General features: G+C 38.3%; 2 protein-coding genes across 2 annotated transcripts; both read right to left on the bottom strand.

Annotated features, from left to right (window-relative positions):
• Nucleotides 1-211: 211 nt before the first annotated feature.
• On the bottom strand, nt 212-1,185 carry LOC112629219 (olfactory receptor 4F6). Its single transcript, XM_025392709.1, has one exon. It carries the CDS (start codon nt 1,170-1,172, stop codon nt 234-236), a length of 939 nt encoding a protein of 312 aa, XP_025248494.1. The 5' UTR covers nt 1,173-1,185; the 3' UTR covers nt 212-233.
• Nucleotides 1,186-13,892: 12,707 nt separating this feature from the next.
• On the bottom strand, nt 13,893-14,836 carry LOC112629275 (olfactory receptor 4F6-like). The gene is given in 2 exon segments (XM_025392811.1): nt 13,893-14,686; nt 14,689-14,836. Coding segments are annotated over 2 exon segments (942 nt in total).
• Between the last annotated feature and the right edge of the window lie 3,012 nt (nt 14,837-17,848).

Here is a 17,848-nt window from a genome sequence, read left to right as displayed (position 1 = left end):
ACTATATATAGGTAAGAATGTTGGTGAGATAAAGTAACCACACTCTTTAATCTTTAAATCTCTTATATAAGCAAGAAATCTATATCACAATTCAATCTGGGAAGAAAAAAAAAATGACAACCCAACACATACTAGTAGAAAGTGATATTCTGGTTAAATTTAACATAACTTACTTAGCACATATCTGTCTGAAATTCTAGTATAATTTGCCTTTTTGTATATTCTTGATATATTTAAAAGATTTTACTGTAATTCACAAACTGAGACCATAGTCTTCTCATTGCCACCTTCATCTCTTTATTCCTAAAAGTATAGATGACTGGATTTAAAACAGGTGTGATAACTGCATCAAAGATGGCAAGGAATTTATCCAGATGTGATGTGGGAAATGGGAAAATATAGAAAAAGATTAATGGCCCAAAGAACAAAACCACCACAGTGACATGAGCTGACAGCGTAGAGAAAGCCTTGAATATACCACCCGAAGATTTTTTCTGAACAGTCACCAAAATAAAGATGTAAGAGATTATGAGAATTAAAAAAGAAGCCAGAGAAATAAATCCACTATTGGCAGTAACCATGAATCCCAATGTGTAGGTCTCTATGCAAGCCAGTTTGATAAATCGAGGAAGATCACAAAAGAAACTATCTAATTCATTAGGGCCACAGAACGGCAGGTCTACAACAAAAGCCAACTGAATCACTGAGTGAATAATACCTATAATCCAGGAGATGACTAAAAACAAAATGCACCTTTGTGGGCTCATGATGGTCAGGTAGTGGAGAGGCTTACATATGGCCACATATCGGTCAAAGGCCATGACTATAAGCAGCACCATCTCAGTGCCCCCAACTGCATGGATAAAGAAGATCTGAGCCACACAGCCCCCAAAAGAGATGGTTTTGTGCTTCCTGAAAAGGTCATAAATCATCTTGGGAGCTGTGGAGGAGCAAAATACCAAATCAATGATGGAAAGGTTGGCCAGCAGGAAGTACACAGGGGACTGTAAATGAGGGTCAGAGGTCACAGTTAGCACAATCAGGAGGTTTCCCATTAGACTTGACACATAGAACACTGAAGAAAAGAGGAAGAGGAGGAGCTGGATCTTCCATGAATTGGAGAGTCCCAGGAACACAAACTCAGAGACCACAGAATGATTGGCTTCATCCATTGCCTCTGTCGGCTGTGACGACTCTCATGCTACCTGAAAGAGTAGAGTAAGGAGAAACTTTGATTTAGGACAAAAAGCATTGATGTTAGCAAAATCACGAGCAATTCATATGTTGTCAGAAAACTAGACATGGGCTAATATACGCCTTTGGAGACAACTTCAGTCACAAAGCAACTCATATTCCTCTATCATAAATTTTGTCACCAGAAAGTACATTGCACAGAATAAGAACTCATTTACTTACTTGAATGGATACCTTTGTTTTATTTTTAAGTATTGTTTTATAGCCATATCTCAGATATGACTGTAAGCTAAAGACTTTCTGTAAAGTACGTGAAATAGTTAAGTGACAGTGGATTTCATAACTTGGGCATCCTTGATATACATATTAATTAATTAATTAATTTATTTATTTTTGAGACAGGATCTTGCTCTGTCACCCAGGCTGGAGTGCAGGGCATGATCACAGCTCACTACAACCTGCCTGCAATTCCTGAGTTCAAGCAATCCTCCCACCTCAGCCTCAGCCTCCCAAGTAGCTGGCACTACAGGCACATACCACCACACTTGGCTAATTTTTGTATTTTTTGTAGAGATGGGGTCTCACTGTTTCCTAGACTGGTCTCCAGCTCCTGGGCTCAAGTGATCCTCCCACCTCAGCCTCCCAAAGTACTGGTATTACAGGCATGAGCCACCATGCCTAGCCCTCAATATACTAATAACATTTATATGACCATGTTAACAAGTTCTTTCAATATTAATATGCATTTTTAAGGCCTAGAGATGTAAATTTCTCGTATCTGTAAATTGGGTAGATAAGGTGAATTACCTATAAGAAGGCAAGAACTATAGGAGTAGAGGATGCCAGATCATGGCACTCACCATGAATGCTAGAAAAAGTGACACAATTATGGGTGCTGTTAAGGAGATTCTAAGAGAGATTATTTCCTAAGGGAGGAAAGAATGTGAGACATTTAAAAAAGGCAACCAGAATGAAAGTGATGAGTTGTAAATCTTAAGTAAAGGAGAACAAGAAAGAGTGAAAATATCAGAAAATTTAGAAACTTTCTATCTACTTTAACTGCCTGTTAAAGTCTCTGTCTAACTTTAAATGAGATATTTAACCTCATTCATAAATAAACACATACTAAAATAGTAAGATACCAGTTGTTTCATCAGTTTGACCGATACGCAAACATTTGAGAAAAGTCAGAGCTTGGTAGGAAATGGAAAAATAGGCTGTTTCATAACTGGTAATGGGGAAGTGAACTGAGAAAACATTTGCCAATTTGGAAACATCTTCTGAATTTTTATATTCTCATATACTTTGACTCAGTTCGATTTTGGGGGCAGGGAGGAAAATCCTTGAATATACCTACGTGTGCATATGAACAAAGTGGACAAAGAAATAGCATTTCTTTGTTATTTTTGCTAAAGCATTGCTTTGTTTGTTTGTTTTGTTTTAGTTTTTGAGATGGAATCTCACCCTGTCACCAGGCTGGAGTGCAGTGGTGCAATCTCGGCTCACTGCAACCTCCGACTCCCTGGTTCAAGTGATTCTCCTGCCTCAGCCTCCCAAATAGCTGGGATTGCAGGCATGTGCCACCACACCAGGCTAATTTTTGTATTTTCAGTAAAGACGGGGTTTCACCATATTGCCCAGTATGGTCTCGATCTCCTGACCTCGTGATCCGCCCACCTCAGCCTCCCAAAGTGCTGGTATTACAGATGTGAACCACCACACCTGGCCTAAAGCATTGTTTTAAGAGCAAAATCCTGACACTAACGTCAATGTATAGACTAAGAAGCTAGTTAAATAACTTATCTTAGATAGTTTCCGTGAAATACTATGCAGCCATTTATAATATTGAGGTAGATCTAAATATACTGAGGAGAGATAGGGGAGAGGTTGTCAGTTGCCTACACTACGTCATTCCATCTGGACTTAAAAACAAAATTAGTCAAATAAAATAATAAGTAGATAGAAAATGTCTAGATTGATACACAAAAACCTGTTAATAATTATCTCCAAGGGTTGGGATTGAGACAGTAATGAAGGAAAAGATAACTTTTACGTTTCACTTTGTGCTTTTACTAGCTTACATTTTTGCAGTGAGCACACATCAATTTCACTCTTACAATAAGGTAAATGTTTTCCAAAAATTACACAATTAATGTCTTCAGAGTATCCAAAGATATTACTGTAATCTAACCCTCAAATTAAGACAAGAATCAAAGCTACTCCCAAAATATTCACTAACTTTGTTACTTCACTTCTCCCTACACCTTATACACTCTGAGCTAAACTACTTCTTTTTTGCTGGACATGTTCCCAAAGGGCATTTATTCTTCACACATGCACACACACACACTTCAGCTCATGTCTTCACTCCACATTCTTCACTCAGCCTACATGCCTTTGTCATCATTACGTCTCTCTAATTTTTCCTATTTTCTTTGGTACCCACTCTGTCTAATTCCTTTCTCCATGAAGTCCTCTTTGATACCCTTACCTTTATATACACTAAATGGAAATAAACCTTGTTTATACTGTGGTAACCAAACCGAAAACCTTTGTACTAATAGTGTGCTATGAGTGATCTAACAAAGAACGCTATTGAATTTCCGATCATTGTAAATAATGTGTCTTCAACATGTCTTCAAATTATCCTTTTCAGACTTTTGCATGATAATACTATAAATGGCATTTACATTCATAAAGGGCAACTCAGCTTGGAATAAATTAAGTTCCTTTCACACTGATTATCATCAGCACCCTTCCCACTGAAGCAATTTATTTAAATAAATGATTAAATTCTAAATTGCTCCCCTAGAAGCTGAAAGATACTCTATCAATGTCTCCAATTTCCACTCAGTCCTAAAACCATTTTAATTTTTACACAAGACTTTTGTTTTATCTTTAAAATAACACTTTTTTATTTTTATATATAAGATTAGCAAAGATTTATATTAGATTATTCCTAGTGTTGCTAAAAATTTGGAAAACAGGTTTGTCTGCTCCTTGTTGGTACTACTGCCTTCTAGCCAGTCTGTCGTGTTCTATCTCTATTTTAAACTTAAGGTCTTTAGGTACCACACTTTGTATTAGTCCCCACTGAACATTTGTTTTAAAGCAGGGCAGAATAGTTGTTTAAATCTGATCTTTTCCATAATGACAGAGTTAAGCTCTCCACTTAGCTCACTCCTACAAAAGGAAAACAGGTTATCAGTGGTGATAAGCCACTCAATCCCAGTGTGACTTTGTAGTGTTCTGAATCTCATGATTGCATTCAACACAGAGCACCAACCTCTCCCACACTCCTACTATTAAGCCCAGAATGTAAGAAAAGAAAGATACGTCAAAGATCATCTACTGATCAACTCATTCTCTCCTCTGCTCAGGTTGCTCATCCCTGTGCTGCCCAACATAAATAGGAAATGAATTAAAGTCATGTGAGCTAATCACCAATCCAAATAAGGATGATAATTCTAATGATTTTTAAGTAGATCAGTGTTTGAAGTCTCTCAGATAAAGATGGATAGAAAGAGCTCAGGACACCACTCAAAATACGAAAAAGATGGACGGGAATGGGCACTGGAGCTGCATGCTCCCAAAATTACTGTTCTTACTGCCATCAACAATACAGCAAGCCTTGTAGAAGTCTGCTGTTATGACTTGAATGAAACTTTGCTAACGATTGTAAAATTCTTTCATTTTAGGGTTAAGAAAACCAAGGTACAAAGAGGGTAAATGACTCTGCTAAAGCTACAGAACAAGTTGGTGGCAAATCCAGAATACATTTGACTTTTGGCTTCCTTAGTACAGGTTATTTCTACTACATCGTGTTTCTTTTGCTGTGATGATCTTTGTGTACTGTATGTTGCCCAGGAAACCATAACGTACCAAAATTAGTTTGTTTAGCATTGTCTACTTGCACTGTACTCAAATTTTCCACTCTGGCTTTATTATTTGCCTGGAGACCCACACACGACACATCTGTGCAAATGTCACTGGAATAACCTTTCCAATACTGAACACGAGATCATGACTTGACTCCACTCATTCAGATGCCTTCTATATTTCGGTTGTTAGTTAATCTGCTGCAATTTTCCTGTTGAGTAACAGATAATTCATTACTCCTAGTTGATTAAATTCTCCCTCTCACTGTTCTGTGTGTTTCCACTTAAAGTTCTGATCTCCATCAAAGTCAGTTTCTAACCATTTAACCTACCTGGACCAATGTTGAAATACAGGATCACAAAATGCAGAGCTCACTGATGTTATGATCGTCACTTGGCATAAAAAGTCATGTGTAATACCTCCACAGGGGGAAAGGGAGCTAATTAGCAGCACAGAAAAGTTACTTCAATGTTGCTGTAGAGACCTGGGATTGCCATCCTGAGTACATTTGGCCAAGGGAATTAATTCTGTGCCATCCACAGAACTTTGGCCACAGCAATTAAAGGGAAAAACTGGCAACGGGTCACTTGAAGAGAAGGAAGAAGAGAAACTATGGACCTTTTGTGTGTAAAAATTACAGATTTTTGTTTGTTTTTGTTTTTGAGACGGAGTCTCGCTCTGTCCCCCAGGCTGGAGTTCAGTGGCGAGATCTGGGTTCACTGCAAATTCCACCTCCCAGGTTCAAGCCATTCTCCTGCCTCAGCCTCCCAGCCTCCCGAGGAGCTGGGACTACAGGTGTCCACCACAACGTCCGGCTAATTTTTGTGTTTTTAGTAGAGACGGGGTTTCACCGTGTTAACCAGGATGGTCTCGATCTCCTGATCTCGTGATCCACCCACTTAGGCCTCCCAAAGCGCTGAGATTACAGGCATGAGTCACTGCGCCCTGCCTGTTTTATCTTTTTACCTGCTTGTTTTCCTTATGTATAAGGGAAGAAACGCCGTAAGAATGAAAATATATACTTCCCAAAAAGTGAAATCAAGTTCACCATTGAGGAAGGAAGGAAGAAGAGAAGGGAAGGGGAGGGGAGGGGAGGGGGAGGCCTCCAATGTGACATCTAAAATGCGATCCATGCCCCACTAGAAAGGATAACTAAATTAGAGGTAATAATGTACAGTTGTGTAGTCAACATTTGGTTAGTTCTTAATTGTGTGTATGATATGGGGAAATGAATAAGGTATTATAAAAGCAGCACATGAGGATGGACTAAAAATACTAGTACAGCTGAAATAAAGAAAATCAGTAATGGATTTAACCTCTCATAGATTTTTTTTATTTGTAAAAAAAAATCAACAAAACAGAAAACCTCTGGTTATGTTTTATTTCTTTACATCAATAATATGCAGAGAGTCAGTGAAAGGGCCACTGATAAATTATAATTATACAGAGTATACTATATCACTTATCTATTGCTGCACAAAGAAGTAGCTTAAATCAATAACATTTTACTCTCTCACGTGTCTGCAATTCGGGCTAAGGTCAGCTGGGCAGTTCTTCTGCTGGTCTCCCCTGGGCTTTCTCATGAGACGTTGGTTATCTGGTAGCTTGACTGGGGTTGGAGGGTCTATGATGGCCTTACTTGCCTGTCTGAAGCCTAATCCTGGCTATAGACTGGGCCTGTCTCTCACAGGGTCTTTTATCATTCATTAGTCTTGCCTAAGCTTCCTTACATGGTGGTGAAGGATGCTATGAGAGGGCAAAGAGAGAAGCTACAAAGCAACTTATACCTAAGTTCTGGAACTCATGCAACAGAAATTTTGTCATATTTCCTTCTTCAAAGCAAGCATAACCCCAGGCCAGATTGAAGGTGGGGAATTAGACTCTACCTCTTGGCAGGAGGAGCTACAAAATATTGTAGCCATGCTTTTCAATCAACTAAATACTCTGTAACTAACCATTCTCAGTTTATCGATTGACTAAGTCTCATTTAGAAATATTTTTAATATCGGCACATGATATATGTCCTATCCAGGGCTCTAAGGTGCTGTTACTCCAACTTTCACTAACTCAAAGGAACATCAGCTCTCTCCCACTCCTGCTTTTGTCTTAGATTCAACAGATTTGTAATAAGTAATTTTTATTGTTATTAATGAGTTATATCCTGATACAAAACTCAGTTAAGTCACATGACCTTCTAGAGTCTTTAGCACCAAGGACAGTCCAGCCTCTTGCTTGTCAAAGAAAGTTCAAGAACACTCAGGTAGAGAGACAATCACATTACTGGAAAGAAGTCTAGAGGCCCTGTGGAAAGAAATTTTCACCATCAACAAATGAGACCAAACACATGTAGAATGATTTGATGAACTTGAGTTGTCCAAAGGAGGGCAGTCTGATGCATCTCAGATAAAACCATTACAAAAGCAAAAGATATCTAGCAGAATAGGCCAGATTAAGCAGCAAGGCCTGGTGACTGCATGGGCAGCAATTGAGCAGGGATGTACATGAACACGCTCTAACATAGCCTCTCTACCCCTCCCCACTCTCTACCCCTCCCCACACCAGGGAGAACCTGGTGAAACTCCCCAGATTCCTACAGTTTCAGGCAGTGCAGGCTATGCAGAGATAAGCAATTCGGGAGAGATGAACAGTGGCTCAAGCAGATAGCTGTGTGCCACTGAGTGGCTTCTGTCTCTGAAGCAGAAGAACGGCTTCACCACAGCCAGCAGAACAAAGGGGTAGCCCTGATTATATGCAAACTCTCCCATCCTAATACTCTAGAGAGAACAGTTGGGAAGAAGAATCCCAGAAAAGATTAAAATTCTGCTTATCAAGCATGACAGAGAAATGAGACTGGGAAGAATATTGTGTAAGTGTGACACATTTGTATTCAGCAGGTCTTGCAGTCTGGTGTTTTGATTGTCTTAATTTTATTTTTTTGACTTGATTCCAGGGCACGTCTGTTGATCAGCATGTGATGTCATTTATTAAAATATCGAATGCCAAGACAAATATTTTACTTACTCCAAATACTATTATCTTTACTAGCCAAGGGTTACATCTACAAAATGAATGTGTCAATATGAGGAAAGTTTTACTTACAAACCCCTTAATTTAAATGCCCATGAAGAAAGCATATCAATATCTGTTGATTTTAGATCCTGCATATTCTACCTACTGGTGTCTTATACAGCACAGATGCATGGTTACTGTCTGTTATTACATATGGCATCTATGTTTATTAATTGCTGCTGTTAAGAAATCATTAGGGTTTCAGAAAAAGCCTATTTCCCAATTAGTTTACTTGCCAATTGGCTCACCTAATAAGACAGCATTCTATTGTAACCAAAGCAAATTCACAGAAAGTTTGTCTATTCTTTCAAAATGTATGTTGAATTCATCAACTTTTGTTTTCTTTTTTATGGTTTGCTGATATCCTTTTTTTGTTGCTGTTTACAAACAGTAACAAAATTTCATATACATTTTCCATATGTTGCCTGACTATATTATCTTTTGTGCTGCTTTTTTCAACTTTTACTTTAAAATAAGGGGGTACATGTGCAGTTTGTTACATAGGTATATTGCATGGTGCTGAGGTTTGGAGTATAAATGAATCCATCACCCAAGTGGTAAACATCTACCCAATAGGTAGGGTTTTTTCAGCCCTTACCCTGTTCTCTCCATCCCCACTCTTGCATTCTTCCGTGGCTTTTTTTTTTTTTTTTTTTTTTTTTAGACAGAGAATCTCTCTGTTGCCCAGGCTGTAGTGCAATGATGCAATTTTGGCTCACTGAACCTCCGCCTCCCAGGTTTAAGCAATTTTCCTGCCTCAGTCTCCTGAGTAGCTGGGGTTACACGTGTGCACCACTAGCCCTGGCTAATTTTTGTATTTTTAGTAAAGAGGGGTTTCACCATGTTGGCCAGGCTGGTCTCGAATTCTTGACCTCCACCTGCCCTGGCTTCTGAAAGTGCTGGGATTACAGGCATGAGCTACCTCACCCAACCTTATTGTTCCCATTTTTATAACCATGTGTACCCAGTGTTTAGCTCCCACTCACAGGTGAGAACATGTGATATTTGGTTTTATGTTTCTGCAGTCATTCACTTAGGATAATGGCTTCCAGCTGCATCCATGTTGCTGCATAGAATATGATTTTGTCCTTTTTATGGCTTCATAGTATCCCATGGTGTACATGTACCGCATTTTCTTTAGCCAATCCACTGTTGATGGCACTGGGCATCAACATATATTTAAGCCATCATATTCGTACTAATTTGTTATGACAGCCTTAGGAAACTAATACGGAGATTAATCTATCATTAGAAGTAAAGTGGATTCAAGAAAGAGATTATATTTATTTGTTTGATGTTTTTAAGCTTAGAAGAGATGTGGCCATGTTTGAATACTGATATAAAGAAACCAAGAGAAAGGATGGTTTAAAAATATAGGAGGGGGAGGGAGTAACTGACAGAGCAAAGGCCCTGAGGACGTGGCAGAGGATGAGATCTATAAGTCAACCACAGAAAGGTCCCTGCATCTTGGGGGTCCTGACTTCACTTAACGAATCATATTCTCCCTCTTGGAAATTTGAAATTTGGGGTTCATAAATGCTGGTCAACTTCTGCTGGTCCCTTAAACTAAAGTGATGTAGCTACAGGGATGGGACACAGAAAGAAATACAAATGAGAGGCCCGCAACCTCAGAGCATCGTAAGAAATAGCGGGTTTAGTTCCTTCTCCTTCACCATTCATGTTGCAGTTCCTGGTGGTTCTGCTCTAGAATTCCACCAAATACTTCTGCGTGAAGATAAGTCTCCTTTTCCTATATCTGTGACTTGCAACAAGAAGCTGTGACTAAGAAACTGACAGAATTTGGTTTTAACCCCAAGTCAATCACTTTCTAGGTGTGTGACTTCTAGGCTGAGGCTTTCTCATTTATGAAGCAGGGATAGCAAAACCTACCGCATTGGTTTTATGAGTTTTTAATGAGAATACATATGAAGGCCCTGAAGTGTAGTAGATATTTGGTTACTGTTAATTCCCCTGCCCATTCCCTAGGGGTAACTTGAGGAAAACAGAAAGCTTTGCCCAAATAGTTTATTTTGATAGTTTATTGTGATAAGTACTCGGAAATGGATACTAAAGAAAATCTCACCACCAAAAATGATTGTAGAGTGTAGAGAAGCTTTAAGCTCCTTTGGAAATCTGAGAATACATAAGGCATAACAAAAACTGAAGCATAATACAAGAGGATCTTTCCATGCAAGGCTGCCAAATCACTGTCTCTTCCCCCAAGTTCTCTGCCAATCATCCCTGTCTCTGTTTCTGTCCCTGCCTCCTCCCCAGACAGTTATAAAACAAAAGCTCACCTGGTAACCTATCATAGATAGTCTATAAAGGTATCCTAGATTCTGTTTATTTAGCCTAAGACACAGTTCTTAAATTTTACTTTCCATAAGAAGCAATGTTATGATTCTTCTAGCACTGGAGTTGGAACAGAATAGCTTCATCCTCAGATTAGGAGTAGTATGCAAGGTCTTTGAAGTTACGCAAGGTCTTTAAAATTACCCAATGGCAGGATTCATGCCACATCACCACAGATCTGGGTTTTGCTGCTGCAAACAGGCTGACATTAGCACAGGGATGACTATGTCTCGGATCCTACTCTACATAGCACCTAAAAGATGTAACAGGGAAACTTTGGGCAAAGTGATAGGAAATCGTTTTACCTCTCCAGATTTTCTTTTCTAAATGAGGACATAACAACGCCTGCTCCATATAATTTTTATGTGTAAATTAGATAGTGCCTGGCACACAGCACTTAATAAACGGTAGCTGAAAGGAGGAGAGAAGCCCTACTGGTTAAATATACTAGCTAAGGAGGAAGCATTTTATATACACCAAAAAGAGCTGTGCTTGAAGCTGAGTGTTTTTTCTTTAAGCTCTTGTTGGAGTACTTTGGACATGTCTAATGGTATAGAATCAAGAAGCAGTGTATCATTTGTTCAGTCATTTCCAGCTGTCAGTTAGACAGTCATTAAAATTGGCTTATCGTCTGCCTGGACTAATGCAAACTCTCTTGTTCCATGAGAGTGAAGGAACCGCATGAGGTGTTCCTGAGGCTTCGTTCTTTTCCTGCAACAAAATTATGCTATCATGGACTAAGTATCTCCAAAGCACAGATGGTGCATTGTCTTTCACTTATGCAAAATTTTATTTGAATATGATAAAGTTATAAAATTATTTTAGTACCTAAGCTGCTTCTGAATCTTAACTCCTTTGAATAGTAAATATATGGCTATTTTAATGATACATTTAAATGACAGAACAGAAATCTTGAATAGCATTACATTTTATTGAGTTGATGCATATTTTATGTTACCATTTTATGCTAGTAAGTGTAGAAAGGAAAAATGTGTTCAGATTTTCCCCGTTCAGGAGAGAGGGTCTTTGAACCATCTTGGGAGGTAGTGGAGTGTGGTGATTAGGAGTAAGGAGGTTGCAGCAGGAGCTGCTTGAATTTATGTCACAGCTCTACTGCTTACCAGCTATGTCCCCCTGGGATAGTTACTGAATCTTTCTGTGCATTAGTTACCTCATCTGTAAAAGAAGAATGAGAATATTACCTACCCAGTTGCTGTGAAAATTAAATGAGTTAAGGTATGGAAACAACTTAGGATAGTACCTGGCACATCATAACTGTTCAATTAGACAACCCTTGGTCAACGGGTCATTTTACTAAAACAGAAACATCTCTCACTTCGTTAAGTTAATGTCTTAGCATATGTTTGTCCTAACAAATGTTTTACAAGTGAATTAACAGTTTTAAAGAAGTCCAAAATTTAAAAAAGAAGAAAAGTGAATATAAAAGAGTAAAATAACTTCCTAAAAGAATCCTGAAATAGTCAATTCTTTAAGAAGATGGATTCATTTCAAGGTTCTACCAAAAATCACCAACTTACAGGGATATATTGAGTATACACGTGACATTTTAAAGAATCTTTAAAGTAAGTAGGTATTAGTGTAATATCGTCATAGTTACTTATTTATAAATCAAAAAGTTTGTTTATAGAACAGAAAGACTGTGGCTTATATTATTTTGGGGTCCCAAAAAGTTCTAAGATCCCCAATATTTCATTCAAGGAAACCATGATCCTCTAAAACAAACAAACAAAAAAGAGTACTATTCATGCCTGAAATTCTTGAAGCTTATTTAAGATAACTGCTAGATTTGGTAGCAGTAAGAAAAGTGATGGTAGGCTGGGCACAATGGCTCATGCCTATAATCCCAGCACTTTGGGAGGTGGAGGTGGGAGGATAGCTTGAGCCCAGGAGTTTAAGACCAGCTTGGGCAACATAGTGATACCTCATCTCTACAAAAAATAAAAAAATTAGCTGGGTGTGGTGGCACACGCCGGTGGTCCCAGCTACTTTGGAGGTTGAGGTGGGAGAATCATTTGAGTTGTGATTGCCACTGGGAGATGGAGCCGTGATCGCCACTGCACTCCAGCCTGGGTGACAGAGCAAGACCCTTTCTCAAAAAACAAAAGAGAGAAAGAAAGGTGATGGCAAATGCTCTTTGGAGTGTTCAGTAGAGTAGAAAAGCAATATAGACAGAGGAATACTGTTTAATTATGGATTTTTTAAGTAAGTGACACAAATAAAAGCCATGGATGAAACCAGACATGAGTGATGATATAATCATGCATTTTGAAAAATAACCAGAACCTGGTTCAAGAAATTTCTTGTTGGGCTGCAAATAAAGAAGGAACTTGGAAACAACAAATAACCATATGAAATCAGTGACAGTGGAAACAGTGTCATGCTCACTATCTTGGTGATAGGATCAATTGTATCACACACCTCAGCTTCACACAATATACCCATGTAACAACCTGCAAATGTACCACTGAATCTAAAATAAAAAGTTGAAATTTTAAAAAAAAAGAATAATGAACTCACTGGTGTCTCTTCTGCTCACTGGGGTCAGAAATAAAAAGGCAATAGAAGGGCAGAGGTACAGTTTGTTAATGGAAAGCTCAAGAATCTAAATCAATAAGTGGGCTTAAATTTTTTTAATCTAAAAGTGAGGAAACCAAATTCTCATTTCAAATCTATCATCTAACATCTGTGTCTGAATATAATCATCTATAAAATAATAGGTTGGAACAAATGATCTCTCAAATTCCAGTTCTAAATTTCCATACTTTATTATATAAGCAACAGTTCTCTAAGTAGCCAAAGGATACAGGAAGCAAGCAGATACTAAAGCAAGAGTGAGTGAAATGAAAGCAATTAGGCATTATGACAGTTTGGTAGGTAGTTTGAGAAAAGGACAGTAAGCAATTCAAAACAGGGAAAGTATAACAGTGAAGAGGAATAATACACTAACTTCCAACACTGAATTATTGAACACATCCTCTGTTTGGCACCTTTTGAGAGAGAAGATTAATGAAAGCGGGAAATTCGGTGAAAGATAGCTTAGGTTTGAAACATTTCACATAGCAATTACAAAGACAATGAGCAGACAGCATGTCTTAACTTATAAAAAATATTATTGAGGTAAAAATACTCACTGCACAGAGTTGTCATGAATATTAAATGATTTCTATTAAACATCCAGCATAGGGTCTGAAACACAGAAGCCTCCAATGTTAGCTCCCTTTATCGTTATTGATTAGAGTACTAGAGATACACAATAACATGGTAAATGCCTAAATGTAACCTAGTACACAAAAGTAATTGAGATATAAATTTCGTTGACTTTATTGTTTCCATTGTCTTCAAGTGCAGAGCTACATTGTTGTTTATCTTTAGAATAGCTAGGACATCTTCCTGTAACTCACAAGTTGATGGCAAAGTTTCTTCATTGCTGCCTTCATCTCCTTGTTCCTCAACGTATAGATCACTGGATTCAGAAAAGGAGTGAGAATTGCATCAAAGATAGCAAGAAATGTGTCCAAATGTGATGAGGGGAAGGGCCAGATGTAAAAGAAAATCAATGGTCCAAAAACTAAAACAACCACAGAGACATGAGCTGACAAAGTAGAGACGGCCTTGGATAAACCACCTGAAGAGTGTTTCTGAGCAGTGACCAGAATGAAGATGTAAGAAATAATTAATATGGAGAAAGACCCCACAGAGATGAGTCCACTGTTGGCTGTGACCATGAACTCCAGTCTATTGGTCTCTGTACAAGCAAGTTTAATGAGCTGAGGGAGATCACAGCAAAAGCTGTCCAATACATTAGGACCACAGAAGGGCAAGTCTATGACAAAAGCCAGTTGGGCCACTGAGTGAATGAGGCCAAGGATCCAGGCAGCAGCCAAAATTAAAATGCATATTCGTGGGTTCATGATGGTCAGGTAGTGGAGGGGCTTACATATGGCCACATGTTGGTTAAAGGCCATGGCTATGAGCAGCCCCATCTCCGTGCCCCCAACAGCATGAATAAAGAAGATCTGAGTTATACAGCCCCCAAAAGAGATGGCTTTGCATTTTCTAAATAGGGCATAAATCATTTTGGGGGCTGCAATAGAGCAAACTCCCAGGTCAAGAAAGGAGAGATTGGCCAGCAGGAAATACATAGGGGAGTGTAAGTTAGAGTCAGAAGGAGGTTTCCCAGCAGACTTGCCATGTAGAACGCAGAGGTAAAGAGGAAAAGAAGAAGCTGGATCACCCATGAGTTAGAGGGTCCCAGGAACACAAACTTAGAGGGTCCCAGGAACACAAACTCAGACACCACAGAGAGGTTGGCTCCATCCATTGCCTCTGTGAGCAGAGCTGACTATAACATTACCTGGAAAGGAGAGTAAAGAGAAAGTCACACTTTGTGGGGAGTGTCTGATTGCATGAGTTTCAAACTGTAAGGAAAAATGTTGCTTTAACTCACAGAGCCGAAACATCTCTATATAACCCCCCCTTAAACTGTAGTTGCAGAAAATACGCAGTAACTCACTGTCACAAAGCACTGCTTCCAATTTCCTAGACTCCCTAACAATCTACAGGTTGTGATAAAAGAAGATGAGGCAAAAACAAACGCTAAATGCACTGGAATAACATGAGGGAAAAAAAGAGGAAATGAAGATGAACTCATTGATTTCTCCCTCACAGTTTGTTATTCCTGGCCATAGTTGTCCCCAAACCTCAAGCAACTTCTGATGACCTTTATTTTTCTTACCTTTTTTATTTCTTCCATGTGCAATATATTACGGTTATTCATACTCTCTCACGTTCAGCCTCATGCTATTGTAGTTTTATCAGATTATATTCACCTTTTCCTCATAAGGAGAGAAAATAATGTAGAAACCCTAAAATTATCCCACCTTCGTAGCCCAGCCCAGGGAGTGGAGGTGATCACAAAGCCTGAGCAGTGACAGCATATGGTGGAGAAGGACAAGGCCAGGAAAGAGATGTACGCTGCAGGATCTACACATGAATAGAGCTCATGCAACATAGCAAAAACAATTCCACATAATTGATATCTAAAATTCATTGGCTGTGCTAACTTTTCATGGTTCATGGAATGGTGGAAAGACATTACACTTGGAATCAGAAAAGTATGATCAAGTCCTAGCCCTAAGCTCATGGAAATTTGACCAAGTTCTTCCTCCCATTCCCTCTACACTTGAGACACTTTTTCAACTCAGTTGTATTATTCATAAAATAAAGGGGTGGAGACAATCCTTCCAAGTCTGCAATTACTATTATTTTATAATCCTATGCTATCCCAGTATGTAACAAAGTTCACCATAATGATGGTATTTTCTGCATTGGGTAGCTCCCATATTCACTATTTCTTTCCCTTGTTTGTGGTTGGTTGTAAGTCACATATCCCATACAAGACTATCTCTTCACAGTAATCTCCCTCTTATCTAATTCCCTTTTTGACTCAATTAGCATGTTATATAAATCTATAATCTGCTAAATAGCAGATATAAATCCGCTGTATCATTTATTTTGCCCTTTATCATAACCATTTGTAATCAATCAATCAATATTTACTAGATGTCTCCCATGCACAGTGGGTACTATTTACTTATAGAAGTATTAAAATATTTACTACTGTTAAGGATTTTACATCTGAGCACACACAATGTGAACAATAAAAAAATATATTGTGTAAAAATTTCAAATATAATATGATCATAAAATTGTTGAAGTAGAAAAGATACTCCTGAGCCAGGGTGATCAGAGCTGTCTTCAGAAAGGAAACAGAATCTATGCTGCACTTTAAGAGATGGAGCTAATTTACTTCAATACACAGCTTCATGTCTGAGCTTAAAGAATTACTTAGACATTATCAGGGAATATCTCCCAGTCTGGAGCATTGGTTGATGAGCTTTCTGTGGAAATAATGATAACCAAGGTAAAACAAAAACAGCGGCCACCATGTGCAAGACACAACAATGACTGCTTCATATACACCATCTTGTTTGATATCTACAAAAACTGTGAAAGTTGGCATTATAGGCTCCTTTTTACATTTAGGGAAATCAAGACCAAGAGTGGAGAAGCAACAAGATAGAACATAAGAGGTAGAAATGAGATTGATACTCTGGTCTACCTCTCAGCCAGTATGGAGAGAAAACTGTTTCTTCCTCATGACTTTCTGATTGTATGATATATCTTAGTCCATTTCTGAATGTCCCATGTTCTATCCTCAGCACCCTGGGCAGATTTAAGTGAAAGAGAAGGAGATAGCTTTGTCCTTAAGTATTCATTGCATCTGGGTTTCTTAAGCTACTGCAAATGCATCCATAATTTATCCTGGTTTTTTAAATAAACATAGTAGCAGAAGGTGAATTCGTATAATAACCTGCAGCTCAGAGGATCTTGGTTGAGTTTCCAGACTGCCATTATCTTGATCCACATAAAATCCTTCAGCTTTCCATAAGAGACTCAGTTTCTAGTGTAATATAATGAATGAAGAAAATAAAGGTGCTCTGTCTGCATGTCAAGAAATAAAATAAAGCCCAGAACTAAAGCAAATCAGATTCTATTCCCACTTATAAGATTGCCTGATAGCCACACTAACTCCCTTTTTTGGATTTCAACTTTAGATAGCAATGAGGTCTTTAAAAAAAAGAAAAAAGAAAGAAAGAAAAGTAATTTTAGATTCTGATTGGATGTCCTTCTTCTCATTTGTATTGATTCTTGTTCATTAAGCTCAACCGAAGCTGCTTCCTTTGTACAAGGTATATTTAATTAATTTCTATACAAAACAAACCTGTCATCAGAAACATCTATTCAGTACTGACCCTTGGGGTCTTGAGCACTGTAAGCCAATGCCCCTAAGCCATTTCTATATTTGCCACCAATGTACTTATTTAAAGACCAAAGGTGTGTCTATTTCCAAAGATTCAACCACATTCAACTGTGGTTAGAACTACCATTGCTTCATGCACAAACTATAAAAATGCTATTACTGTGAAAGATATGGCTAATTGGCACACAGGTAGTACTGACCAAATGATACTGCAGAGACTTGGGATCACCAATATAAGTTCATTTATCCAAGGGAATTGTCACCCAGAATCCTGGCAAGCCAACAGAGAAAGCTATAAATGAATCGCAAACGGAGGGAAAAAAAAGATCAAAAACATAAGACTAATATAAAAGACCTAAAGCACATAAGTAATAATGTATATCTAAGTAACACCATACTCTGAAATGTAAAACAGATTATTCTTTTTTTTCAAATATCCACGGAGACCATATATGTGACCATATATTACACCACCAGAAATCTCAAAAATTGGAAATAGTACAAATAACA

The sequence above is a fragment of the Theropithecus gelada genome, chromosome 7b, assembly GCF_003255815.1.
Source record: "Theropithecus gelada isolate Dixy chromosome 7b, Tgel_1.0, whole genome shotgun sequence".
Classification (NCBI taxonomy): Eukaryota; Metazoa; Chordata; class Mammalia; order Primates; family Cercopithecidae; genus Theropithecus; species Theropithecus gelada.
Note: the sequence above shows the minus strand (reverse complement) of the source record. Positions and strands in the feature narration are given on the sequence as shown.